This window comes from Delphinus delphis, chromosome 12 (assembly GCF_949987515.2).
Source record: "Delphinus delphis chromosome 12, mDelDel1.2, whole genome shotgun sequence".
NCBI lineage: Eukaryota > Metazoa > Chordata > Mammalia > Artiodactyla > Delphinidae > Delphinus > Delphinus delphis.
The window spans coordinates 64,340,188-64,368,096 of NC_082694.2; the positions used below are offsets into that span (position 1 = coordinate 64,340,188).

The following is a 27,909-nucleotide window of genomic DNA, read 5'->3' on the forward strand; positions in this document are numbered from 1 at the left end:
AATAACAAAATATGAATATCCTACCTGAGTATCTTTGTATTTGTCTCTTAAGTCCAAGAGCCGATGATAAGCATTAATGGCTTCTGAAAATTCCCCAATGTCAGTGCTAGTGAGAATATAGTTTTCCCAGATCTGCCAATGTTCATAGTTGCACTTGAGGGCTTCTTGTAAAGTTCTAAAAGCTTTCACTCTATTGAAGGTCAAGTTAAAAAAACAAAAACAAAAAAAACAATAATGAATAACCATAGCTAAATAAACTATAGCTAAATGTATAAAATACTAATGTGGACTTTCTGTCAGTCCTTAATCATTCATGTTAATAAACAGTATTAGAGGTTCAAACAACCCGAAACCACCTCAAATTTCCCTAACAGGAAATGGCAAACAAAAACAAGTAGAAATGAAACAAGAATAGGGAGACATATATAAAAACCAAGTAGAAATTTTGAAATTGCAAGAGACATTAAAACAAACAAACCAGGCTTCCCTGGTGGTGCAGTGGTTGAGAGTCTGCCTGCTGATGCAGAGGACACGGGTTTGTGCCCCAGTCCGGGAAGATCCCACATGCTGTGGAGCGGCTAGGCCCGCGAGCCATGGCCACTGAGCCTGCGTGTCCGGAGCCTGTGCTCCACAATGGGAGAGGCCACAACAGTGAGAGGCCCGCGTACCCCGCAAAAAACAAAACAAAACAAAAACAAACAAACAAACCAAAAAACCTCAACATGTGACAAAAACTAGATTACACACAGTCAAAAAGAGTACGGATGAATTGAAAGATAACAGTGAGGAATTCAGATTAAAAAATAAAAGAGTAATAAAGAGACAGAGGAAAGAATGAGAGGTAAGATTTAAGCATATATTCGATAGACATTCCAGAGTAAATAAATGCAGAAAATGGCAAGACACTACATTTGACAAGGTAATAGCTGAGCATTTTCCAGAACTGAACAAAGATCTAAATTCTATGATCAAAAGTATATTTTGTGTACTGAGCATTATATTGGGTTGGCCAATAAATAAAGGTAAACCAACACCTAGACACTTTGTGTGAAACTGCAGAACATGAAGATAATCCTAAAACCTATAAAAGAATGACAGTTAGAGGACAGCAGATATTTCATTAGCAGCAGAAGATGGTAGAAGGCAATAAAATAATTTAAAGTGCAAAGTAAAAATAACTGTCAGCCTAAAATTTTATAATCAACTAAACTTACCACTCAAGAATAAATGCAAAATAAAAAATTTTACATGTACAAAGACTAAGGAAGTTTACCACCTACTGACCCTAACTTAAAAGAACTATTAAAGCATCTCCTCTTGCAAAAATAAAAGGAACTTCAAAGAGAAGTAAAGGGATGTAAGAAATGATCAATGGTGAGAAGAGAAAATGAAGTATGTCAGTAAATTTAAATAATTATTGAGACCAAAAACAATTATGAGTTGTGTTTAAAAAAAAAGTAAAACTACAAGTATATAGACCATATTCTCTGCAATTAAATAAGAAATCAACAGTAAAGAGACAGTTAAAAAAATATATGCCTGCAAACTTAAAAATGCACTCCTAAAAAAAAGGAACCTACAGTGGGGGGAGGACGTGGAGAGATTCATATTAGAAAGTACAAAATATTTAGAATTTAATGAAAGCATTATATACCACCATCTGCAAGATATATGTAAAGCAGTATTTAGAGAGAAATTTATATTTTTATATGTATTGATTATAATTATGAAAGATGGGAAATAAATGAGCTAAAACATCCAACTTAATTTTGTAAAAGAACACCAAATAATTCTAAGAAAGAAGAAAAGAAATTCTAAGGAAGAAGAAAATATGAAATAAAATATAAAGAATATAAATGATCAACAAAACCAAAAGTTGACTTTTTGAAAAAGACTAATGAAACAGACAAATGTCTAACTAAATTCCATTTAGAATTTAGAAAAATGGTATATATAAAATTAGTAATTTTTAAAAAACTCATAAGAGAACATTATGAACAAATTATGCAAATGAGCTAAAAAATAGAAAGCCAAATAAATCAATAAAAATTAAAACCAGGCTAGGTGGTTTTACAGAATCCTTGCCTTATCCCAGCTACTTCAAAAAATAGAAAAACACTATTAAAAACTTGATATTGACAAGGAAATCAACAGAACTTCATGTCACCTATTCTAAAAGTTAAACATCTCAGCTCTCAAAAAGATTCTTAATACTTTACTGGCTCCCTTATAGATCATAAATGCTTTACTGGACAACTATAGTAACCTCTTTCAAAGGTATGCTATCAAATCTCCCTCTCCAAGAGCCACTTTGAATTTGCTAACTTAAGACTACAAGGTCCACCTCCCTTTCCCTGCTGAGCCTCACAGGGTTTCACCAAGACCCCTCCTCTTTGCTGACTTCAACGCAAATTTTAGAGAGGATGGTGGGGGGTCTTCTGGCTGACTCAGGCCCTTGTTCTAAGAGTCACCCCCTAAAGCACTTAAAAAGAAGTGTAAATTCTTTTTAGTAACCTTCCCTGCTAGTCACTGAACACACAAATCATTTACTCATTCTCTAATATACCTATAGTACTAATCAAAATTTCTTTACAATTAAGTCCTTTTAGTCTTTTCATAACCACAATTCACCACAGTTTAGTTTCTTATACCCTATATTAAACAATTTACCGAAAGTTGTCATGGCACTGATTCATTTATCCCTTGACCCACCCTCCTTTACAGTTAAAAATGTAAGTGCCCTTGCTCTAATACTTCTTCAAATTCAGCCATAAATTGTTTCTATGTGATTCTTTTTTCTTTCTCTACTCTACTCCCTATGCCCACCTCATATGTGATAGCAACTGCCTTCAAAGGCAGTGGACTGAGATTCTGCAGGTCTCCCATCTACATAGGGGGTGGGGGTGAAGTTGTCCTACTGGAAAAGAACTCAACAAGCAGCAGTCCACACCAGGAGGATTATCCTTTTTGTATGTCCTCCTATCCTCCAATCACAATTTTTTGGCTTCAAAATTTTTGCAATGAAATCCTTTTTTTGGAGGTATGACTTCCTTCTAAGGAGCTTCAATTCCGGATTCATTTATCAAACCCACAATGGTAGTGATACTGCACTATGACAGTTATATAGGAAGATGGAAAAATTTCCCACGGGACTGGTAGGGACATGATGCCTAGGGGAATCAGATGAAACGGGGGAAAGAGCACTTTAGTGAAGAACCTGGTGACAGCAGAGGGAGAGATGAGATAGTTTAAAGGGTCACTTTAAGGCAGGGGTAGGATTCTTTTGAGAGGAGCATTAATAATTTGCCCCTGAAGTAACAATCTCCTGAGTCAAAACTGAGCTCTCTCTGGAGCAGCAGCAGCAAAGTAAGCAAAGAGTAAAGAGGCAAGAATAAAGGAGTGATTTACCTCTGACCTTACAACCCCACTTTGACACAAAAACCTATTCATGGAGCTGCAGGAAGACAAAAAAGTGTCAAAAAGAAGCTGAGGAACAATGTGCAAGAACCACTAAGAGAGAAAGCAATTAGAATTCTTAGGATTAATGGGCTGGAGGACAACACAGAGTATCAAGAGCCTCACTACATACAAAATTATCAGTATTACTAAAAAAACCCACTGAGATCATTCTACAACTATGACAGGGACTTCCCCTGCCCCTGCTTTAACTAAACCAAAAGGGTCTCTGGTGAGTTTTAACACAATCAGTTGCAATCAAGAACATAATATTACTTTCCAAAGGGAGCAGCAGAACAAACAGTACTTTACTTATGTAGATCGTCATTCAAGAGCAGCGAAAGCATTTCATGATCTCGACGTAATGTGGATTTAATGGTATCTTCAGAAATACTTGTGAATCCACAAAGAAAAATTAAATTTGAAAATAAGGCGAAATAAAAATGGAAATATATCTACCCTTTAATTCATTTATTTAAAACTGGGGCAACAGCCATCCTTGCCTCTTCCCTTTCCTTTGCTTTCTATAGCCAGTCAGTAAGCCCAGTTGGTTGTTCTCTTTATAAACTGGCATCTGCCCCTTCTTTTTCCAGTCTAGTTATCGCCTGCCTGGACTGTTACCACAGCTGTCTCCTAACTGGTTTCCCTGTCCCCAGTTCCCACTCTATTCTGTCTCACACACTGTCACCAGATAAATCTTCCTAAAAAACTCCTTTCTTCATGAAATCACCCCACTGAAATCTCTGGCTTCCTACTGCCAACAGGATAGTCTCAACTAGTCAGTCAGATAATCAGAACACGCTGCCATTTGACCCCAAGTGACCTTTCCAACCTCATGTCCCACTATAGATCTCACTAGTCTTGAGCTGGACTATTTTACTTCCTATATCCTAAAGTGTGGCATTCATGCCTGTCACTCTGCATTTGGTCACATGGATTCAGAATGCTAGGTACACAAATTAATGACCATTTATTTCCAAATCCTGAAAGGCTTCCCTCTCTCCCCTCTACCAATTCTTCAAATTTTAGCTTGAATCCAACATTCTCTCAGAAGCATTTCTGAACCAGCATCACACACCTTCTCTCCTCTGAGGTCCTCACAGGACTACATGAGTGGCAGAGAATATAACTGTTCTACAAATATCACCTACCATTATTATAGCCCTCTTTGTACTTCTCACTTGAGATTTACCACATACAACTTATATTATTAATCAATTTTTAAAATAATATGGCATAATATTTTATTTTTTAAACCCACACTCCCTGAAGACATTGGTTCATACTTATATGTCTCAATAATGTCCAGTACACAGCAAGCAATCATTAAGAATCTATCAGCTGAGCTGACTGACTAAAGGCATGCTTGCTTTTACCATGCAATGAAATTTAGGATACAAAACTTCAGTATCAAATAAAGAGGTCAAAAAATATTTCTTAAAAAAAAAATATATATATTTCTTATTTTATTACATACTAAATGTTTTCAAGAAATAAACTACACCTGGAATGCAAATGGCGATATTAAGTCATTCTAACTCAAAGATATGGGTAGGCAAGGGGAAAAAGACAAAGAGTAAGGCACAATATTTCAGTGTTCAGTTGAAGAAAATCTCATTCATTTATTTTGGAAGCAAAGTTCTTCAACTATTTTGATGCACTTACTTTTGTTTTAATCGGATATAAGAAGTTGATAAATTGTTCCAAGCTTCAGCGTTCTGAAATGATAGACAACAGTTACAGACTATTCTCATTTAGGTATAATTGCTGCAACCAAAAAATATAACATATTTTCCTAGCTCAAGATGTACTCTTTACAATGTTAATTTTCAATAAGGTGTGTTTAAAAATGTATAAGAAAATTAAATAAATTAAACTTAACACTTATAATTTAGAACAAAAATAGTCAACAAGGGCTTACCTGGTAGCACAGTGGTTAGGAATCTGCCTACCAATGCAGGGGACATGGGTTCAAGCCCTGGTCCGGGAAGATCCCACATGCTGCAGAGCAACTAAGCCCATGTGCCACAAACTGAGCTTGTGCTCTAGAGCCCGCGAGCCACAACTACTGAGCCCACGTGCCACAGCTACTGAAGCCCAAGCGTCTAGAGCCTGTGCTCCACAATAAGAGAAGCCACCACAATGAGAAGTGCGTGCACCACAATGAAGAGTAACCCCCGCTCGCCACAACTAGAGAAAGCCCACGTGCAGCAACGAAGACCCAACGCAGCCATAAATAAATAAATAAATAATTTTTTAGGTCAACAAAATGATATAACTATTATAGCACTAATTTGGAAGTTTGCTAAGATTTTATTTCCAAATTTATATTTACAAAACAGTTGGACAATTTACAACATAATTTACACAATATATAGATTAACTACAAATCTAAAGTAATGCAAAATATTGTTTTTCCTATCATAAAAGGCTTTGCTATTTTACCATCATCCTTCATCAGATGGAAGAGTAAAGGAATATGTGTTCTCCAGTGTTAAGCCTAAGTATTTCATCTATCAAACATACTTCTCTACCTATTCCTCTATGCAATGACAAAAATAAATTAAAGCCTCTATATAAATGTTGATTCTAACAAGAATGATATAAATTATGCTTGTTCCTCTTTGTTTCACGTTTTATAAAACATAAAGTATATAGTTCTCAAGTTCCATACCTATGATATAAAAATTAATTGGCAATGGACCTCTCCTTACAGACAGAGCACTGTTAGTACCAGACTAGCCTTATCACCATAAAAAGTTACAAACTGGACGAAATTTAGGAAACAACTGTTTTTGAGAAGTTGGACAAAGGGTTACACAGGACTATGATCCCTGAGAGAAGGACAGTTGAGTTGTCTCAACAATCAACCTACACTTCTATCTAGAGGCACTTTGAGGGCTGCAGCACAGAAAGGTAGGAACCAAACAAAGCACAGCAAGTCTTACTAAGAGCGGGAAAAGAGTTCAGAGTTCAGGGCTGAAAAGGTGGCTGAATTTGCAAGACAAAATAACAGGGAAGAGAGATCTGTGCAGACAATAAGCTCCAGAAATCTCAATAAGCATCTCCTTGAGTCCTTGTCTGAATACTAAGCTATACTTGTGCAGGGCAAAACTTCTTAAGGCCAGGCAGGGAACAACTACCAGACAGCTGCGAGCTGAATGGAGATTCTAGAGGTCACACGGTTCTGGGAGTTATTCAAGTTCCAACCAACCAGAGAGGAGAATTCTTACTGATCACCTGTGGGATTAAGTTCAGCCCCCAAAAGGTTATACCTCAAGAGAAGGTTGACAGCAACTCTGGAATACGGACAACTCCAGACCCACCTTAAGCTTAAAATCAAGCTGATTCACAGGTAAATTAACCAAATGCCAAAATAAAACTCTACCTTCCTCAAGGGGAAGACAACAAAACCCAGAAACTCAACAACATAGCATCCACAAGTGTAGGATATAATTTTTAAAAATTGGTAGACAGGCAAACAAGCAGGAAAATTCATCCATAACCAAATAAAAAATCAGTAAATAGAAATAGACACAGAAATTAAAGAGATGTTGGAATAAGCATACAAAAATTTCAAAGCAGTTGTTATAAATATAAAAAAAGATTTGAAGAGAACACGATAAGGTAACAACTGGGGAATCTCAGTAGAAACATGAAAACTATAGAAGAACCAAATAAAAATTCTTGAACTAAAAAAAAAAAATACATTGTCTGAAATGATGTTTAGTTTTTTTTTTTAATTGAGATGTAACTGATATATAGCATTGTATTACTTTTAGGTGTACTACATAATGATTTGATATATGTGTATATATCGGTGGGATATATTGATTACCACAATAAGTTTAGTGAATATCCACCACCACACATAGTATAACAAGTTTAATGAATATGTTTAACAGCAGATTTGACATAAACATAAGAGCTAAACCAATGAAACTCTTAGAAGAAAAGATAAGGTAATCTTCATGATCTTAGATTTGGCAACAGATTCTTAAATATGACACCAAAACCACAAGCAACAACAGAAAAAACAGACAGGCTGGACCTCATCAAAATTAAAAACTTTTGTACCTCAAAAGACACTATCAAGAAAGTGAAAAACAACTTGCAGAATAGGAGAAAATATTTGCAAATCATATATTTGATATCAGATTTGTATCTAGGATATATAAAGAATTCTTACAACTCAACAGTAAAAAGACCAATAACCCAAATAGGTAAAGGATATCAATAAACATTTCTCCAAAGATGATACACAAATGGCCAAAAAGCACATAAAAAGATGCTCAACATCATCAGCCATCAAGGAAATGCAAATCGAAACCACAACAAGATACCACCTACTAGGATGACTGTAATCAAAAAGACAGACAATAATCAAAGACAAGTGTTGCCAAAGATGTTGAGAAATTAGAGCCCTCACACATTGCTGGTGGGGATGTAAAATGGTGCTTTAGAAAACAGTCTGGCAGTTTCTCAAATTTTTGAATAGAGAATGGATGAATTGTGAAAACATTAATCTAAGTGAAGAAAGGCAGTCAAAAAGACCACGCATTGTATGATTCCACTGATATGAAATATTCAGAATAGACAAATCTACAGAGACAGAATGTCCATTAGTGGTTGCCTAGGGGTGGGGATGGGGGGTAGACGTGGAAGGTGTTTGGGAGAAATGAGGAGTGACTGCTAACAGGTACAGGGCATTTCTTTTTATGGTAATAAAAATGTTCTAAAATTGACTGTGGGGATGGTTGCACAATTCTGAAAATAATTTTAAAAATCATTATATTGTACACTTTAAATGGATGAACTAGATGGCATGCGAATTATTTACCATCTCAGTAAAGCTGTTAAATATTTATAGACTAAAAGAACTTTCTAATAGTGCAATTAACATAGGCAGCACATGCTGGTGAGCAACAAAATATATGTGACACTTTGCTGTATACTCAGCAAAGTATATTTTTAACTAAAAAACTGTTCTACCAAAACTATTTTCTAAACAAAACAATGAATAACTTAGCTATTACGAGAAGAAACTTATTTCTATATTTATAACTCATATAACTTAGGGTGTGACCTTCTGCCAAAGAGATACCTTCCTCCACCAGAAAAGGAATTGGTGTTCTTCTTTTTTTTTTGACATAAAATAATACGAAGTTTGAATCTTTTTGCCGCTTTCTCTCTCTCTCGCTCTCTTTTCTTACTGTGATAAGAACACTCAACATGAGATCACCCTTTTTAAAAATTTTAGGTGTACTCATCTTACATAACTGAAACTACAGACCCATAGGAATTCCTGTTCTGAACTGCAGTACAATTCAAATAACTTAAAGAGTACCAAAAAGCTGTAATAAGGAAAGAAGAACAAACAAACTTACGTCAGGTTCTAGAGTCACACAGCGCTGAAATGCCCTTGCTGAACCTCCATAGTCTTCCAAGGCCAGATAGGCACAGCCCAGAGAAAACCACACCCCGAGCTGCAAAGACCAAAAGACAAAGTCATTCAAACACATAGACATTTATAGAATTAACCTGAAAATCATTTAAGATACTATCAACAAACACACTACACTACTATAAAGAATGTAGAGCTATAATTTGGCTTACATTTTATATTAGTTTAAATGTAGGAAACTTAGCAATGGAGATGGCATTTTTCCATATAATTTTCGAAGCTAATACAACACTGAAAGCACGTGCAATATCACTGCACGTCTTTTACCGAGAAAGACCATTTTTTGTGTTAACCAACTCCATGAAAGCAATGGACAGCTCTGTTGACAAGCCCTGATATTATAAATGTGGGATTAATCTAACATTTTTACTGAGCATCTATGTAACTATGTAGAAAGTATACAGAGCATCAGCAGGTTCACAACTGATGAATGTATTACAAACTTGAGAGGAAAAATTTTTGCTTCCATCTTCAAGTTAGACCACAAGTACTTCTGCAGTTTAACCAAGAGCCAAATTGCCCTAGCATGTATCTGTTTAGGTATGCCCAAAATAATTTAGAAAAAGCAGGCTGAGAATCTGGATTACCAAAGAGTCATTCACAGAGGAAAGCCTGACTTAAGTCAGTATGATTTGTAAACTTAGAGATGTAGAAAACAGGTAAATTAGGAAGTAGCTATTGAAATCACAAAAGAATTCTTTACATCACAGGGTTTCCTTAAAATTCAATAGCCTCTGTCAAAAGGAAGATAAGACTGATAAAAATTCAATGAAATTAGTCAGAAATGCAGCTATTACAACTTTGCTTTCCTTTTAGATATAGTTAGTAAGGCCAGCAGCAGAATGCAGTTTACTTTCTTACTTTCTTTGACTTCCAGTACAAAGGCAGTAAGCCAGCAGACAGACTTGGTTGAACACTTTAGGGTGGGAAAGGAAATGAGGTGCTCTGTTATCTGTCCATAGCCTTCCACAGAGGCAAGTAGGAAGCTGCCCCTATATCCCTCCTCCCCCTGCCATTCCTACAAAACTTGTTCCATATGGCTAGTTGAGGCCTGAAATTTCTTTAAGCAGATATAGATTTTTAGCCCATAATTAGAGATAAGGCTTAGAAAGCAAACATCCTTGGGCAATTTAACACTTTGCCTTGAATTCACAAGAGGCTATAAATAACTGCTATGAGGAGCCTTTAAGAGAAGAGATTTTGTTAGAGGTATAGGTAATGGCTAGAAACGGGGTGGCTGTGTGTTTGGGGGGGTGGGGGAGATGCAGAGGTACTAGGTGGAAATAAAGTTAGAAGTTCACTTTTCTCAATCAAGGGACTCTAGCAACTTAAAAATTAGCTCATTACACTTTGCTTTTGTCTGGTTATTTACAGAATTAACTGAAAAGAGTTCCATACTCACTAAACGTGACTCATTTGGGGAGGGTCTGATACTAACGTATAAAACAACATATAAAACAAGCTCTCTTACTTTTAACCTAGTTGAAAGTTTCAAAATCTGTGTATTATATTTCATCATTTATAAGGTACACTTTTTTTTTCCATTTAACATCTCTGCAATAGATGCATCTTAATAACCCACAGCTGATCAGAGTTTTATTGGCAGCATTCAACTTTCTATACAAGGTGGCACTTACATGTGCCTCTTACAACTGACAGCATCTTATACCCCAATAAATCATGGCAGCAAGTTTACTTGGAATGAGGTATACCTCATTCTGGGACTAAATCAAGAAAAATGAGAATTGCCCTCAAAGTTCTCAAAATGCACGTGCCCTGCTTGCTTCCTGCATCAGCAAAGGACAAACTCCCCACAAAACTATTTCACATGTGTTATAAAAAACAACAAGTGTAAATTTAAGATGTAAATAAAGAACTTTATTTTTCAATCCACCTGAAAAAACAAAGGTTACAAACGTCTGAAATTAGCAATTATCTCACAGCTCTAACACAAGCTGGTGATGAGATTACTGTTGATCTTTAGGTTTTTAAAGCAAGTCAATATTTTGTAACCAATGTCCTAAAACCAAAATAAATTTGATGAAAACCAGGCAGATGGCAATTTAATATATAGTATTATGATTCTCTTTTCGCTCTTGGTAATTTGTGTAATTGCTTTTTAATTTGTGTCTGAAAGAAAATTCTAGAATCATTAACTGCTAGTAGGTTTTCATCTACTGATAACATATAATTATGATGGGAGATGACTTCTGTACACATCCTATTCTTTGAAATCATGAAATGGCTTAAAAAAAAACAACAACTCTAGGATCTTCTAACTGCTCTGGCTGACCCACTAAACCATCAAAACTGCATTCATCCCTGCATCTCAATTGAGGTCTTTGGAATTTGGCGGACTAAGGAGAATATTCAGTGCCTCTTACTCTTCATTTTAAACTATTACTTAATCTATATTATCCTCACTGGCATCTTGATTTAGGATGGTCATGCTCTGAAGAACAGAACATCATAAAAGAAAAAAAAATCAAAAGAAGCTTCAAAAAAAAAGAAAACTCACATGATTCCCCAAATTAAAGTTGTATATGGTTGAGTACCAAAGGTCTCTATCTTCTAGTCCAATGTTATCAGATAGAAATATAATGCTAGCCTCATTACATTTGCTAGTAGCTATTTTAGAAAGTAAAAAGAAATGGGTGAAATAAATGTTAATAACATATTTTATTTAACTCTACATATCCAAAATAGTATCATTTCAACATGTTATCAATATACAAAATTATCGAGATATTTTATGTTCATTTTTCTCGTATGACGTCTTTGAAACCTGATGTGTGTCCTACGCTTACAGCATCTCAATTTGGACCAGCCACACTTCAAGTGCTCAACCGCCACATGTGGCTAGTGGCTACCGTACTGGGCGGCACACTTCTACACTATTTCTCCAAAACACTGAGACAGACCCTGGTATACCTGCATCCCTCCCTTTTTTCTCCATTGAAGAAACTAGCTCCTCTGGCTGACACCCTCCCTTAGGCTCCAACTCTTCATATACTATAGTCACTGCTGTCCCCTCCATACAACAGCAACCAGAATAATTAGCACTTAATGAGCACCTACAATGTTTGCCAAGCACTGATACTGTGAGCTTTCCACACATTAACCTCATCTATTCCTCACAACAGCCTTGTGAGGCAGTAAATATCACCCTCATTAAAGAGGTGACCATGGACCAGAGGCAGTCAGCAAAAGAGGAGATTCGAGGCCCAGTCAGTGTGACTCCAGAGCCCACATCATCTCCACGTGACCATGCCGCCCCCCGCTACACCGTCTGCCCCACACACAGCCGTGATTTACGGCAGTGCCATCCTTGTCACCAGTAGAGAGGGCGGGGTGTTGGGGGGAAGGAAAGAGTCCAATTAACATGTGCTGGAAAAACCCAGGAGACCAATTTTTTAAGAACCAGGGCATCATCTAATTCCCCCCTCCAAAAGCTCTCTGGATTAGGCAAGTGGACAAAGATGAAGCAGAAGAATCGATGGCTGTTCGGTTGGAGGAAAGAGCTGAAAGGCAAATCTCTTACCAAGGGACTGGGCAAGGATGGAGAAAGATAATCATCTGACAGAGAAGCTCTGGTGGAGGTTTCTGTGGAGCTTATTTCCAAGGCAAATTGTGAAGGCAGGCAAGCTGTAGGCAGCGCAGTGGTCTTTAGAAGCTGACAGTCTAGCTTTTTCCTCTGAGGGAGCCAGTACAGAAACACAAAAGCAGACCAACTATTTATCTTTAATATGATGATATATGCACTTGAAGAATGGTTTTAAATTATTTTAAAGATAATTATCAAAAAGCAGGAATGGTTGAAAACATGATCTCTCTTTGAATTTCCCTCAAAAGCCCCCTACAGAAACAGTGCAATAGAGGGAAAGATAAATGACTGGGACTCAGGAGGTTCTAAGGTACTGTATGACCTTGGCCATGTCACTTAACCTCTGAGTCTTAGTTCCCCAGTTGTTAAATAGGGGGGTGGGGGGATGGATTAAGCAAAAATTCCAAGGCTCCTTCAGACCTCAGATTCTGAAAACCTGGAGGTGACAGGGTTCAAAGGTACATTAATGCCATCTAGTGGCAGAACAAGTACACTGATGATGCAAATAGAATACTTAGAATCAGCAGGGTTGACAAACTAGGAGGAAATCAGTTCAATTACAGGCTTAGAAATCAATGAAAAGAAGCGGTGAGGAAAATGAGGCCTAGAAAAGAAATGATTTGCCTAAAGCCACACAATGGTTCCTGGTTTCTGGTGTGCAATACATGTGATGAAGAGAGTAACTGCAATACTTACTAAACCTTAATAATTAAAATAGAAGTTGAACACTAAGTACCACTGGACAGTGGGCATGGATTACTTTTAAAAGTTAATTTTTACAAGGGTATTTAAAGCACATCTGCAATAGGTGTCATTTACTTATGTATTACAATTTTCTTTCTTAAATTATGAGCCTACTATTCAAATTTCCTTCCTCCTCAAGGCTTCTGCAGAATGAATGAATAATCAGTAGCTTCACTTTTGTTTTTTTTTACTAATTTTCCTTACAGGATTGACTGAATTTTTCTGATGTCCCATATAATAAAGTGTAACACATTATAACTGAATCCTGAAGCCAAGCTACATTCTCCATTCTTTCCTTTCTATACCCCTGACTCATTCCCATGACCCCAAATGCAGATAAGTTGTTGAATGCGGCTTCGTTAAACAGGAAGTGACCCAAGCCAAATCCAAGAGAGCTATCAATGCTGTCTGCTAATATCTTTTCCTAAAATGATGCTTGCTGCTCATAGTTTTTAAAAATGTGCACCACCAACTCTTTCGTAATCAAATTTCTCATTTACTATCAAATACTATGTTCTCCTCCCTAAGGAAACACAAGTCTTAACCTACCAGCTTCTCCCTCTCTCTCAAAAGTTTCCTCTATGTCAGTGTCTTCTTTTAAACTACAAGAGCAACTGAATTTTATACACACTTTTTTTCTTCTACTAGAAAGGGTATTAATTGTTTAGTGTCCTCCTCTTATTCCTGTCCTAGACTTGGTTACCACTGGTTCTTCTATTTGCCTGCTCTTTCCAGAGAATTCACATGTGAGGTAACATGGGTGTTTACACATCATCTGCATGAAACTCTCCTGTTAGATATACCTCCCTATCTTTAGGCTACAGATAATGGGGTAACAATGATTTTCTACCACACTGCAATGGGCAGGACAGAAAACTCCACGTCAACTGAGAACTTACTATGGGCCAGGAAATATGCTAGATACTTTATACATATTGGCTCTAACTTTCCCAACAGCAAATTGAGATAGGGATTATATCTCCACTTTACAAATGAGGAAACTGAAGCTCAGAAAGATGAAGTGATTTACCTTGGGATTACTAGGATTCAGAGTCAGGTCTATGGCCGCAGAGCTCTGCCCTCCCCTCTACCCCTTAGTCCCAGCTACAGCCCAGATGTTATCACAGTGCTCGTATTTCTTGGCAGTTATGCAAGTTAGACCTTAAGAGTTTCATTTTTTATTGCTTACCAATATGAGAAAGGAAGAACAAAAGAGAAAGAATCTCTTTTTTCTCTACATATTATTCGCATATGGTTATTCTCTTCTCCACTGGAATGTAAGCTCCAATCCTCGAACCTCCCCACCACAGTAACACAAGTGCACAACAGAAACTCTAACTCCATTTCAAATAAAAACATTTCTTCTTTCAAAAACTGAAATGAAAGAGAAAAAGTTGACCCCTACAAATCAAAGAAGAACAAAAGTTCTCAGGTTAATTAACAATTCTATCAGAGTACTACACCGTGGAAGTCCAGTCTTACATATAGCACGGGCAGGGAAAGGTTGCCTTGATTCCTCTAAAACTCCCTGGTCTCGCAGAGAGTCACCCACTGTCATGTGCTGGACTGTCCCATTACATCAAAGTTACAACTTCACTTTGCTCCTGACAAAAGCCCCAATGGTTATGTATTAAAGAAAAACGTTCAAACCCGACAGTCTTGTATTCAAGGCTTTCCATAACATCTAACTTGACCTCAGCCAAATCTGCCATTCCTTCCTAAATAAGACAACATCCTCTAGAGGCAAAACAATGAACAGGTTAAGAGTAAGTGCTCTGAAATCAGAAAGCCCCACCCCGATCCCAGCGCCACACCTCATAAGCTGTGGGATCTCGTGTAAATTAATTAACCCCCTATTTCCTCACCTGTGAAATGAGGGGAATAACAGTAAGTACCTTGGGGATTGGGCTGAGGATTAAAACTGTATGCAAAATGCTTAGAATAGTACCTGGCACCTAGTAAATACTCAACGTTGGCTGCTAGAATTATTATTACAACTGAATTTAAGAAGAAATAGTCAGGACTTCCGTGGTGGCGCAGTGGTTGGGAGTCCGCCTGCCGATGCAGGGGACACGGGTTCGTGCCCCGGTCCGGGAAGATCCCACATGCTGCGGAGTGGTTGGGCCCGTGAGCCATGGCCGCTGAGCCTGTGAGTCCTGAGCCTGTGCTCCGCAACGGGAGAGGCCACAACAGTGAGAGGCCTGCGTACCGCAAAAAAAAAAAAAAAAAAAAAGAATAAATAGTCAAAACCTACCGCTACCAAGAAACCTTTGCTTGCTACATGCTTGATTTTTGCATCTGCTAGTCTCCTTTCCCGAAACTATTTTCCTAATTTTTGCCTCCTTTCTAAATCCCAACCACTCCTCTTAGTTCGTGACATCTCCATCAGGCCTTACCTACTTTTCATCACGCCATCACTAGGCACCCAAAGCATGGCGTCTATTTACTCTACCCCTTGGTCACAGGAAAAGTTACTTCTGCCTCTTCTCTCCATTTAGCCCATATAAACCACAGGAGAGCAAGAGGCCACATCTCAACACAATTCTTTCGTAACCCCTCCCCCAATACCTCACAGTGATTTTATAAACAGTTCATTTACACTTATATTCTAGCTTACACTATAGAAGATGCTTAATAAACAGAAACTGCTATTATAATATTAATGCTCTCATCTTCTTTCCTGTTTCGTTGGAAACATTATTCTGTTTCCAGAGCTAATGCCTTCATCTCTTCTCATTTCACTCCTTCCTAGAATGACATTCCCTAGGTTAGCAACCCATCTCTCTCTATAACATTCAATCTCTCCTTCACTCACTGGATTCAACCACATAAAGGTCTCCAGTATCTTGAACAGTGTTACTTGACTCTTCTGCCCCTTGGTACAACACTCTACATTTTGACTCTCATTTCCTTGACATGCTCCTAAAAACAACAGTCTATGGATGTTATGTCCATTTCCTCAGCTGCCACACACTCTTTTGCCTCCTGAAGCTGGTTCTGAAGGTCATTAGTGAGCTCCAAATCCAATAAACTCTTCTTAGCTCTCTTTAGACTTTATCACTACACGTGACATTTCTTAGGATACTCGTTCTTCCTTTAGTTTCCATGACTCCCTTCTTTGGGGTCCTTCTATCCCTCTGACCAAGACTCTGATATATTTTGTTTGAATCATATTTCACTGGTGCTACTTCCTCTATCTTCCTCCAACCCCAGGAGATGCCCGAAGTTCAAGATTTTGCCTCGTGTTCTCTTCCAACACAGTTTTCTGTCAAGAGTTCATTCACTTGCATGGATTCACCTTACTTCCACAGAAAAGCCCCAATCTGCAAGCTCAGTTCTTGGCCTCACTCCTAGGCTTCAGGCTTGGACTGCCTTTCACTGGACTGTGAGCCCTCTCTACTTCGACACGGCAACATCTCTTCATATTCAACACCCAAAACACATCATCTTCCCCTACCAAAGATACTTTCCCTTCCTCCTGAATTCTCTGTATCTATCAATAGGGACATTTCCTTTTTAACCAAACAACTGAGAAAACTGGCATGTTCTCAGATCCCGAACTCTCCCTCAATGCTGCCAATCCAGTGAATAAGGCCCAGAAAATTTTCCTTTATAATGAGCTTCAACCTGTTCTATCTTTCCATCCTCACTGCTAAAGCCACTGATCACTCATCCATGACATTCATCCCTTATTTAAACTTCCTAGAATGTCACTTTTGTCATATCACTCTTTTATTCAAAACCACAACAGACTTCCATATCTGTAGGGTTACTAATCCTGAAGAAAGGCACTTAAGGCCCTTCACAAACTAGTTCTGTCCATATCATTTCCCAGTGGAAACTCTCTGCTCTCTGCTGATAGGCTGACACAGCCCGGTTCATTCCCACATCCGTGTCTGGTTCACAGCAGGATCTTGATAATGCTTAGTGAGGCAACCACATAATGTACTGTTCAAACTGCAACATTTAAAAAAATGAAACAAGGCATTAAAAAATCATTAAAATTATAGGACCTTAAAAAGACCTTATTTATTGACCAACAAACTACTGATTGTCAAATTGGTTTTACTACTAATATAACAGGGGACCTAAAGACGGTTCTATTTGAAAACCATTTTCAAAAGTAAAATTATTTATTGAATAAAATATATTAAAAATTTGTAAATTCTGATTATCTGAAATTTAAAAATAACAAAAGGAATATTAAGCAAGCTATATATTTGTGACATTTGCATATTTCTCTAATATATTACAGAATTAAAATCAATTTTTCTTAGCAGATATTCATATCCTCTAATCAGTTCCTTAGTCATATCTAATTCTAATACCATGTCATTGATATTTTCTGATAATTTTTTCAGTATCTTAGTATTAATTTTTTCATAAAAGTGCCTACTGTCTACTTCAAAGTTATTCTTTATTGTTAATTGTCAAATTTATCGTTAGTACATTTAAAATTGTTAAAACTTTTGATTGACTCTTTGTAGGTCATAATAATTTTAGCTGAGAAAATATTCTTTCTAAATGTATTGAGGAAAAATTAAAAATAGAACCACCGTATGATCCAGCAATCTCACTGCTGAGTATATAGCTGAAGGAAATGAAATCACTCCTCGAAGAGATATCTGCACCCTCATGTTCACTGTAGCATTATTCACAATAGCTGAGACATGTAAACAAACTGTCTGTCAATAGATGAATGTATAAAGAAATGGTGTGAGTGTGTGTACACACTGTGTGAAATATTATTCAGCCATGAAAAAGAAGGAAATCTTGCCTTTGGCAACAAAATGGATGAACTTTGAGAGCATTTTGCTAAGTGAAATAAGTTACACAGAGAAAGACAAATACCATATGCTCTCACTTGTATGTGGAATCTAAAAAAGCCAAACTCATAGAAATAGCAGAATGGTTGTTGCCAGGAGTTGGGGGTGGGGGAAAGTGGGGAGATGTTGGTCAAAGCATACAAACTTCCAGTTATAAGATAAATAAGTTCTGGGGATCTAACATACAGCAACAATACTGTATTATATACTTGAAAATTGCTAAAAGAGTAGATCTTAAATATTATCATCACACACACACAAAGGTGACAGAGGTGAGGTGACAGAGGTGTTAACTCATGCTCCTGTGGTAATCATTTCACAATATATACATGCATCAAATCTCACCACGTTGTATACCTTACACAATATGTCAATTATACAATATGTCAATTATATCGCAACAAAGCCGGGAAAATTTTTTTTTAATGTACTGAGATAACTAGGAAGCTCAGAGCAACTGCTGCTAAACAAAGGATATTCTGAATTCTAGTTTTGTTAATACTGAAGCTTATAAATATTTTTCTTTGGTCCTGTCTTTTGGCCTCCATTTAGAGTACCTTTCTTCAACAAATATTTTTAACAGGACAAAATTCATCAAATAATTCATCAAATTTATGATTCTTTGTAGGTTTCATCAAACTTACAAATTTATAAATTATAGGCCTTCTCAATTACATTCTACTCTAGAATAGAATATAAATTTATTCAGTTAAAATCAAAAGCTTTGGCAAATTATTATTGATATCTTAAGAACAATGGTACTTGGTTATTTTTTTAAGTCCTTATTTTTTTAGAGATACATACTAAAACATTTAAAAATGAAATGATGTATTGGGTTTGTTTCAAAATAATATGGGATGGAGTGGGGAAATATAGATGAAACAGGCCCAGTCATGAGTTAGTAACTGTTGAAGCTGGTTCATAGGCACATGGGAGGGGACTCTTTATTCTGGTCTCTGCTAGTATATATTTTGTATAATTGAAAGTTTCATAACAAAAGGTTACAAAGAAAAGATTCCTCCTAGGTAGATGTTACAGACTGAACTGTATCCCTCTCAAAATTCATATGTTGGGGATTCCCTGGTGGCACAGTGGTTGAGAGTCCGCCTGCCAATGCGGGGGACACGGGTTCATGCCCCAGTCCGGGAGGATCCCACATGTTGCGGAGCAGCTGGGCCCGTGAGCCATGGCCGCTGAGCCTGCGCATCCAGAGCCTGTGCTCCGCAACGGGAGAGGCCACAACAGTGAGAGGCCCGCATACCGCAGAGAGGAAAAAAAGAAAAAAAATTCATGTGTTGAAGCTCAACCCGCAGTGTGACTGTATTTGGAGATAGGGCCTTTAAGGAGATAATTAAGGTTAAATGAGGTCAAGTGGTGAGGCCCTAATCCAACAGGACTGGTATCCTTTGAAGAAGAAGAAAAGACACTGGAGCTCTCTACACATGAACAGAGAAAAGGCCATGTGAGGAGACAGTGAAAAGGTAGCTGTCTAAAAGCAAGGAAAAGACCTCACCAGAAACCAACCCTGAAGGCACCTTGATCTTGGACTTCTAGCTTCCAGAACTGTGAAAAAATTAATTCCCACAGTGGTTTAAACCACCCAGTCTGTAGTATCAGTCAGCCCTTAGCAGACTAACACAGTAGGGATATTCAAAAGTACAATTATACATTATTAAATTAAATCCTGTACATGATTTAAACTCTCATTGTTCCTCTTCAAGATAAATTTCAATGTCTTCCTGTTTGAAAGTTTGCTTTCAATAATTACAATCTGGTAAAAGTTGTAAAAGCTGAAATTTTTTTGAACTCCGTTAATTGAATACATAAAAGATTTCCAATTGATTTTGAACACAATGCAGCCCAAACGAAAGACTCCTTAAAAAAAAAAGTGCCTATCATTATAGGACACTTAAATTGATTTATTAAAAAATTCTTCAAAAAACTCAAACAGGGCTTCCCTAGTGGCACAGTGGTTAAGAATCTGCCTGCCAATGCAAGGGACACAGGTTCGAGCCCTGGCCCGGGAAGATCCCACATGCCACGGAGCAGCTGGGCCCGTGCGCCACAACTACTGAGCCTGAGCTCTAGAGCCTGAAAGCCACAACTACTGAGCCCACATGCCACAACTACTGAAGCCTGTACAACTACAGCCCGTGCTCCGCAACAAGAAAAGCCATGACAATGAGAAGCCCGCGCACCGCAATGAAGAGTAGCCCCTGCTCACTGCAACTAGGGAAAGTCCGTGCACAGCAACAAAGACCCAACACAGCCATAAATAAATAAACAAATAAATAAATAAATTTATTAAAAAAAAAACTCAGACATTTTTATAGTGCATTAGGTGATGGGCAGGAACAAGAGAAAGTATATACTGCCACACTAATTTTATTTTAATTCAACATCAGACATCACATCAGACATCACAAGAATTTTGTAATTTAATTACCCAAACAGTGTATATTAAAGTATGTGTAAATGACGACCGCTAGTTTTTATTTCCATTGGTAGAAGCTTGTTTGGATCATATTATGTCCACCACTACAACCCATTCCAAGTACATTTCTGTTCCACTGGTTTTCTTAATTCAAAAAGAGAATTACTTTTACCATGTTGTCATGCTCCATGAAAATTTGTATCCTTATTATCACCACTAAAAGAAATACTTTTATCTTTGATGTTTAACAATAGCATTCAGAATAATGTCAGATGTTTCAACTTTAATAGAGTGAATTTCCAAAAATTTTATTTTGAATCCAATAATTAGGTGAAAAAATTAAAACCATTGTGAGAACCAAATTAATGAGTTTTCTATTTGAAGCATCTGATGTCACTGATATAAAACTGGCAGATTCAACTGTTAGTGAACTACTTCTGCTAAGAGCTAGCATATTAACTGTTATGATCTCACTTTTCACACACACACGAAAAAATTTGGTATCAACTAATTTTCTAAACTAATTTTGCGCATTTTCATTTGCTCTAGATAAAAGTCCAGTCTCACAGAATGACATGAAAATACACCTCCTACAGCTGCATATTAAATTGTCATCTTTGGACATGCTTCCTATTAAAACAACAACAACTACTAACTTTTGACATAAACACTAATGTTTCTTCAGAAATCTTGGGTCTTCTGGTTTTCATGTGATTAGTGATATGATTACGGCCCCTGAGGTGGAATTTAATTATATCAGCTAAATCTTGGACAAGTTATATTAATACATGTATTTACTCTCTTGACAACTGAAAATTAAGTTCTTAATTATTCCCTAAAAACACATTTTAAAAATGTGTTTGCTTTTTGGAGATGATTGCTGCCAAAAGGGTTTACTATAAACTATATAAAAAGTTACCAAGCAATATAATATAGAAATAGTGGTACATTTAGAACATACAGTAAGTGACCAAACCCCTGCAGCAAGGGAATTCAGCCTATTCTCCATGTGCTTTTATTTCTGGCAGGACTGCTTTGCCTCTACTCCCCATACATCTATCTGGCCTACAATTCCCCATATTTCCCACTAATTCTGCCAACTAGTAACCAGGCAACATCATGCATCTCACAGGCTGCAGCTTGACACAAGTGTCTGATATACACCAAGGGGCTTATAGAGACACTGGCTCAAACATTTCTCCTACCACCACCCAAAACCTGAAGGAGGTGGCTGCCCTCAGCCACTCAGAGCAAACACAGTTGATGTTATCAGCAAGCATCCTACACACTGTCCTCTAAAGGGCAATGTTAGTTAAGTTGCATCTGGAAAGCATTGGGGAAAAAAGACACAGGCTCCTACTGGCCACCTTTCAGATTTTATCGCACATCGTAAAGTGGGAGCTCCATCCACCACATGCATTAAACACAACACTAGATGAGGCTATGGCTGAAGACAGAAGTACAAAATGAATGTCTATGAAAACCCCTTCCAACTTCTTTTAATGTAACTATTAATAATAGCACTTCATTTAAAAAGTAAAAATCTGGGGACTTCCCTAGTGGTCCAGTGGTTAAGACTCTGAGCTTCTAATGCAGGGGGCGCGGGTTCAATCCCTGGTCAGGGAAATAAGATCCCACATGCCGTGCAGTGTGGCCAAAAATTAAAAAAAAAGAAAAAAAAAAGTAAAAATCTGGGACATACAATAAACTGGATGTGTTATCAGCATATTAGGCACAAATTAGGATAGCCACTTAGTAAACTCTCAAATCTTCACCTTTCTTCATGCTTTTCTCCTACCTGTGAAGCTAGTTCCCCTCCTGCACATCTACTCACTTTGCATCAATCAGTGAACATCTGAGCTAACTTCTGTCCCATCTCTGGCTGCATCAGTCCACAGCGATCCCTCACCTCCTCTCAACTCCTATAGCCCTTCTGCCTATACATGTATCTTTCCATATATATACTGCCAGTAATATCATATAACCTTACAAAAATGACCAGTTAATTGAGGAGGAAAGTCAAGGAAAATTTTAAATTTTTAACGGGGGTAAGGGGGGAAATTGACAAAATAAAAGGAATAAAGTATATGCGCTGAGGGAGGGGTAAAAAATGATAGGAAGTGACATGTTCCTTTTTCAGGGCTACACATACTAGCTTGATATCTGAACAATTTCTTTGATTTTATTTTTTGCATAAAAGTAGGGTACAATGAGAATAACTACCTAAGAGTAGACCTAAGGATTTATGTTTTAATTCTGGTCCGGAGTCTACAAAATTCTGCTTGGGAGGTTTGGTGACCACTTCCCCCACTTCAGCTTCTTTTTTTTTTTTTTTTTTTTTTAACATCTTTATTGGAGTATCATTGCTTTACAATGCTGTGTCAGTTTCTGCTTTATAACAAAGTGAATCAGCTATACATACACATATATCCCCATATCCCCTCCCTCTTGCGTCTCCCTCCCTCCCACCCCCCCTATCCCACCCCTCTAGGTGGTCACAAAGCACCGAGCTGATATCCCTGTGTGATGCGGCTGCTTCCCACTAGCTATCCGTTTTACATTTGGTAGTGTATGTATATCCATGACACTCTCACACTTTGTCCCAGCTTACCCTTCTCCCTCCCTCCCCGTGTCCTCAAGTCCATTCGCTAGTAGGTCTGCACCTTTATTCCTATCCTGCCCCTAGGTCCTTCATGACCTTTTTTTTTTTTTTTTCAGATTCCATATATATGTGTTAGCATATGGGATTTGTTTTTCTCTTTCTGACTTACTTCACTCTGTATGACAGACTCTAGCTCCATCCACCTCACTTCAAATAACTCAAACTGGGCTTCCCTGGGGGCACAGTGGTTGAGGGTCCGCCTGCCGATGCAGGGTACGCGGGTTTGTGCCCCAGTCCGGCAAGATCCTGCGTGCCGCGGAGCAGCTGGGCCTGTGAGCCATGGCTGCTGGGCCTGCGCCTCTGGAGCCTGTGCTCCGCAATGGGAGAGGCCACAACAGTGAGAGGCCTGCGTATCGCAAAAAAAAACAAAAAAATCAAACAACAAAAAATAACTCAAATTCGTTTCTTTTTATGGATGAGGAATATTCCACTGCATATATATGCCACATCTTCTTTATCCATTCATCTGTTGATGGACACTTAGGTCGCTTCCCTGTCCTGGCTACTGTAAATAGAGCTGCAATAAATATTGTGGTACATGACTCTTTTTGAATTATGGTTTTCTCAGGGGATATGCCCAGTAGTGGGATTGCTGGGTCGCACGGTAGTTCTATTTTTACTTTTTTAAGGAACCTCCATACTGTTCTCCATAGTGGCTGTATCAATTTACATTCCCAGCAACAGTGCAAGAGGGTTCCCTTTTCTCCACACCCTCTCCAGCATTTATTGTTTGTAGATTTTTTGATGATGGCCATTCTGACCAGTGTGAGATGATATCTCATTGTAGTTTTTTGTTTTTGTTTTTGTTTTTGTTTTGCCGTACGCAGGCCTCTCACTGTTGTGGCCTCCCCCATTGCGGAGCACAGCCTCCGGACGCGCAGGCTCAGCGGCCATGGCTCACGGGCCTAGCCGCTCCGCGGCATGTGGGATCTTCCCGAACCGGGGCACAAACCCGTGTCCCCTTCATGGCAGGCGGACTCTCAACCACTGCGCCACCAGTGAAGCCCTCATTGTAGTTTTTTTTGTTTGTTTGTTTGTTTGTTTGTTTTGCGGTATGCGGGCCTCTCACTGTTGTGGCCTCTCCCGTTGCGGAGCACAGGCTCCAGACGCGCAAGCTCAGCGGCCATGGCTCACGGGCCCAGCCGCTCCGCGGCATGTGGGATCTTCCCGGACCGGGGCACGAACCCGTGTCCCCTGCATCGGCAGGCGGACTCTCAACCACTGCGCCACCAGGGAAGCCCCCTCATTGTAGTTTTGATTTGCATTTCTCAATTGATTAATGAAGTTGAGCATTCTTTCATGTGTTTGTTGGTAATCTGTATATCTTCTTTGGAGAAATGTCTATTTAGGTCTTCTGCCCATTTTTGGATTGGATTGTTTGTTTTTTTGATATTGAGCTGCATGAGCTGCTTGTAAATTTTGGAGATTAATCCTTTGTCAGTTGATTCATTTGCAAATATTTTCTCCCATTCTGAGGGTTGTCTTTTCGTCTTGTTTATGGTTTCCTTTGCTGTGCAAAAGCTTTTAAATTTCATTAGGCCCCATTTGTTTATTTTTGTTTTTATTTCCATTTCTCTAGGAGGTGGGTCATAAAGGATCTTCCTGTGATTTATGTTATAGAGTGTTCTGCCTGTGTTTTCCTCTAAGAGTTTGATAGTGTCTGGCCTTACATTTAGGTCTTTAATCCATATTGAATTTATTTTTGTGTACGGTGTTAGGGAGTGTTCTAATTTCATTCTTTTACATGTAGCTGTCCAGTTTTCCCAGCACCAATTATTGAGGAGGCTGTCTTTTCTCCATTGTTTATTCTTGCCTCCTTTATCAAAAACAAGGTGACCATATGTGCGTGGGTTTATCTCTGGGCTTTCTATCCTGTTCCATTGATCTATACTTCTGTTTTTGTGCCAGTACCATACTGTCATGATTACTGTACCTTTGTAGTATAGTCTGAAGTCCGGGAGACTGATTCCTCCAGCTCCGTTTTTCTTTCTCAAGATTGCTTTGGCTATTCGGGGTCTTTTGTGTTTCCATATAAATTGTGAAATTTTTGTTCTAGTTCTGTGAAAAATGCCAGTGGTAGTTCGATAGGGATTGCATTGAATCTGTAGGGTGCTTTGGGTACTACAGTCATTTTCACAATGTTGATGCTTCAAATCCAAGAACATGGTATATCTCCATCTATTTGTATTATCTTTATTTCATCAGTGTCTTATAGTTTTCTGCATACAGGTCTTTTGTCTCCTTAGACAGGTTTATTCCTAGGTATTTTATTGTTTTTGTTGCAGTGGTAAATGGGAGTGTTTCCTTAATTTTTCTCTCAGATTTTTCAACATTAGTGTATAGGAATGTAAGAGATTTCTGTGCATTAATTTTGTATCCTGCTACTTTATCAAATTCATTGATTAGCTCTAGTAGTTTTCTGGTAGCATCTTTAGGATTCTCTATGTATATTATCATGTCATCGGCAAACAGTGACAGCTTTACTTCTTCTTTTCCGATTTGGATGCCTTTTATTTCTTTTTCTTCTCTGACTGCTGTGGCTAAAACTTCCAAAACTATGTTGAATAACAGTGGTGAGAGTAGACAACCTCGTCTTTTTCCTAATCTTAGAGGAAATGGTTTCAGTCTTTCACCATGGAGAACGATGTTGGCTGTGGATTTGTCATATATGGCCTTTATTATGTTGAGGTAAGTTCCCTCTATGCCTACTTTCTGGAGGGTTTTTTTTTTATCATAAATGGCTGTTGAATTTTGTCAAAAGCGTTTTCTGCATCTACTGAGATGATCATATGGTTTTTATTCTTCAATTTGTTAATATGGTGTATCACATTGATTGATTTGCATATACTGAAGAAACCTTGCGTTCCTGGGATAAACCCCACTTGATCATGGTGTATAATCCTATTAATGTGCTGTTGGATTCTGTTTGCTAGTATTTTGTTGAGGATTTTTGCATCTATGTTCATCAGTGATACTGGCCTACAGTTTTCTTTGTGACATCTTTGTCTGGTTTTGGTATCAGGGTGACGGTGGCCTCATAGAATGAGTTTGGGAGTGTTCCTCCCTCTGCTATATTTTGCAAGAGTTTGAGAAGGATAGGTGTTAGCTCTTCTCTAAATGTTTGATAGAATTCGCCTGTGAAGCCATCTGGTCCTGGGCTTTTGTTTGTTGGAAGATTTTTAATCACAGTCTCAATTTCAGTACTTGTGATTGGTCTGTTTGTATTTTCTATTTCTTCCTGGTTCAGTCTCAGAAGGTTGTGCTTTTCTAAGAATTTGTCCATTTCTTCCAGGTTGTCCATTTTATTGGCATATAGTTGCTTGTAGTAATCTCTCATGATCCTTTGTATTTCTGCAGTGTCAGCTGTTACGTCTCCGTTTTCATTTCTAATTCTATTCATTTGTGTCTTCTCCCTTTTCTTTGTGATCATTCTGGCTAATGGTTTATCAATTTTGTTTATCTTCTCAAAGAACCAACCAGCTTTTAGTTTTATTGATCTTTGCTATTTTTTCCTTCATTTCTTTTTCATTTACTTCTGATCTGATCTTTATGATTTCTTTCCTTCTGCTAACTTTGGGGTTTTTTTATTCTTCTTTCTCTAATTGCTTTAGGTGTAAGCTTAGGTTGTTTATTTGAGATGTTTCTTGTTTCTTGAGGTAGGCTTGCATTGCTATAAACTTCCCTCTTAGAACTGCTTTTGCTGTATCCCATAGGTTTTGGGTCGTTGTTTTCACTGTCATTTGTTTCTAGGTGTTTTTTGATTTCCTCTTTGATTTCTTCAGTGATCTCTTGGTTATTTAGTAGTGTATTGTTTAGCCTCCACGTGTTTGTGTGTTTTACAGATTTTTTCCTGTAACTGATATCTAGTCTTATAGCATTGTCGTCGGAAAAGATACTTGATACATTTCAATTTTCTTAAATTTACCAAGGCTTGATTTGTGACCCAAGAGATGATCTATCCTGGAGAATGTTCTATGAGCACTTGAGAAGAAAGTGTATTCTGTTGTTTTTCGATGGAATGTCCTATAAATATCAATTAAGTCCATCTTGTTTAATGTATCACTTAAAGCTTGTGTTTCCTTATTTATTTTCATTTTGGATGATCTGTGTCCATTGGTGAAAATGGGGTGTTAAAGTCCCCTACTATAACTGTGTTACTGTTGATTTCCCCTTTCATGGCTGTTAGCATTTGCTTATGTATTGAGGTGCTCCTATGTTGGGTGCATCAATATTTACAATTGTTATATCTTCTTGTTGGATTGATCCCTTGATCATTATGTAGTGTCCTTCTTTGTCTCTTGTAATAGCCTTTGTCTTAAAGTCTATTTTGTCTGATATGAGAATTGCTACTCCAGCTTTCTTTTGATTTCCATTTGCATGGAATATCTTTTTCCATCCCCTCACTTTGTCTGTATGTGTCCCTAGTTCTGAAGTGGGTCTCTTGTAGACAGCATATATAGGGGTCTTGTTTTTGTACCCATTCAGCTGGTCTATGTCTTTTGGTTGGAGCATTTAATCTTTTTACGTTTAAGGTAATTATCCATATGTATGTTCCTATTACCATCCACTTCAGCTTCTAACAGCCCACAATCCCCAGAAGTCTACGGTTGATTTTGAATTTTACTAGTTTCAAAAGTTACTTGGGAAAATTAAACAGGTAGGGGTAAACGAATGGTAGCTAGCAATCTCAACACAAATGCAAATGGTACACACATCTTC

The 27,909-nt window shown here is 37.9% G+C and overlaps 1 protein-coding gene across 2 annotated transcripts in view; it reads right to left on the bottom strand.

The window, feature by feature from the left end:
* The window catches only part of TTC27 (tetratricopeptide repeat domain 27), a 184,442-nt gene that overhangs the window by 26,124 nt on the left and 130,409 nt on the right, over nucleotides 1-27,909 (bottom strand). Inside the window, exons 14-17 of one of the 2 annotated variants that reach the window (XM_060026853.1) lie at nucleotides 12,462-12,614; nucleotides 8,844-8,942; nucleotides 5,122-5,174; nucleotides 25-190 (exon numbers count right to left, since the gene is read on the bottom strand). In XM_060026853.1, coding sequence (XP_059882836.1) covers nucleotides 25-190; nucleotides 5,122-5,174; nucleotides 8,844-8,942; nucleotides 12,462-12,614 — 471 coding nt within the window. The remainder of the gene's footprint in view (nucleotides 1-24; nucleotides 191-5,121; nucleotides 5,175-8,843; nucleotides 8,943-12,461; nucleotides 12,615-27,909) is intronic. The other variant, XM_060026854.1, reaches the window with a different exon arrangement.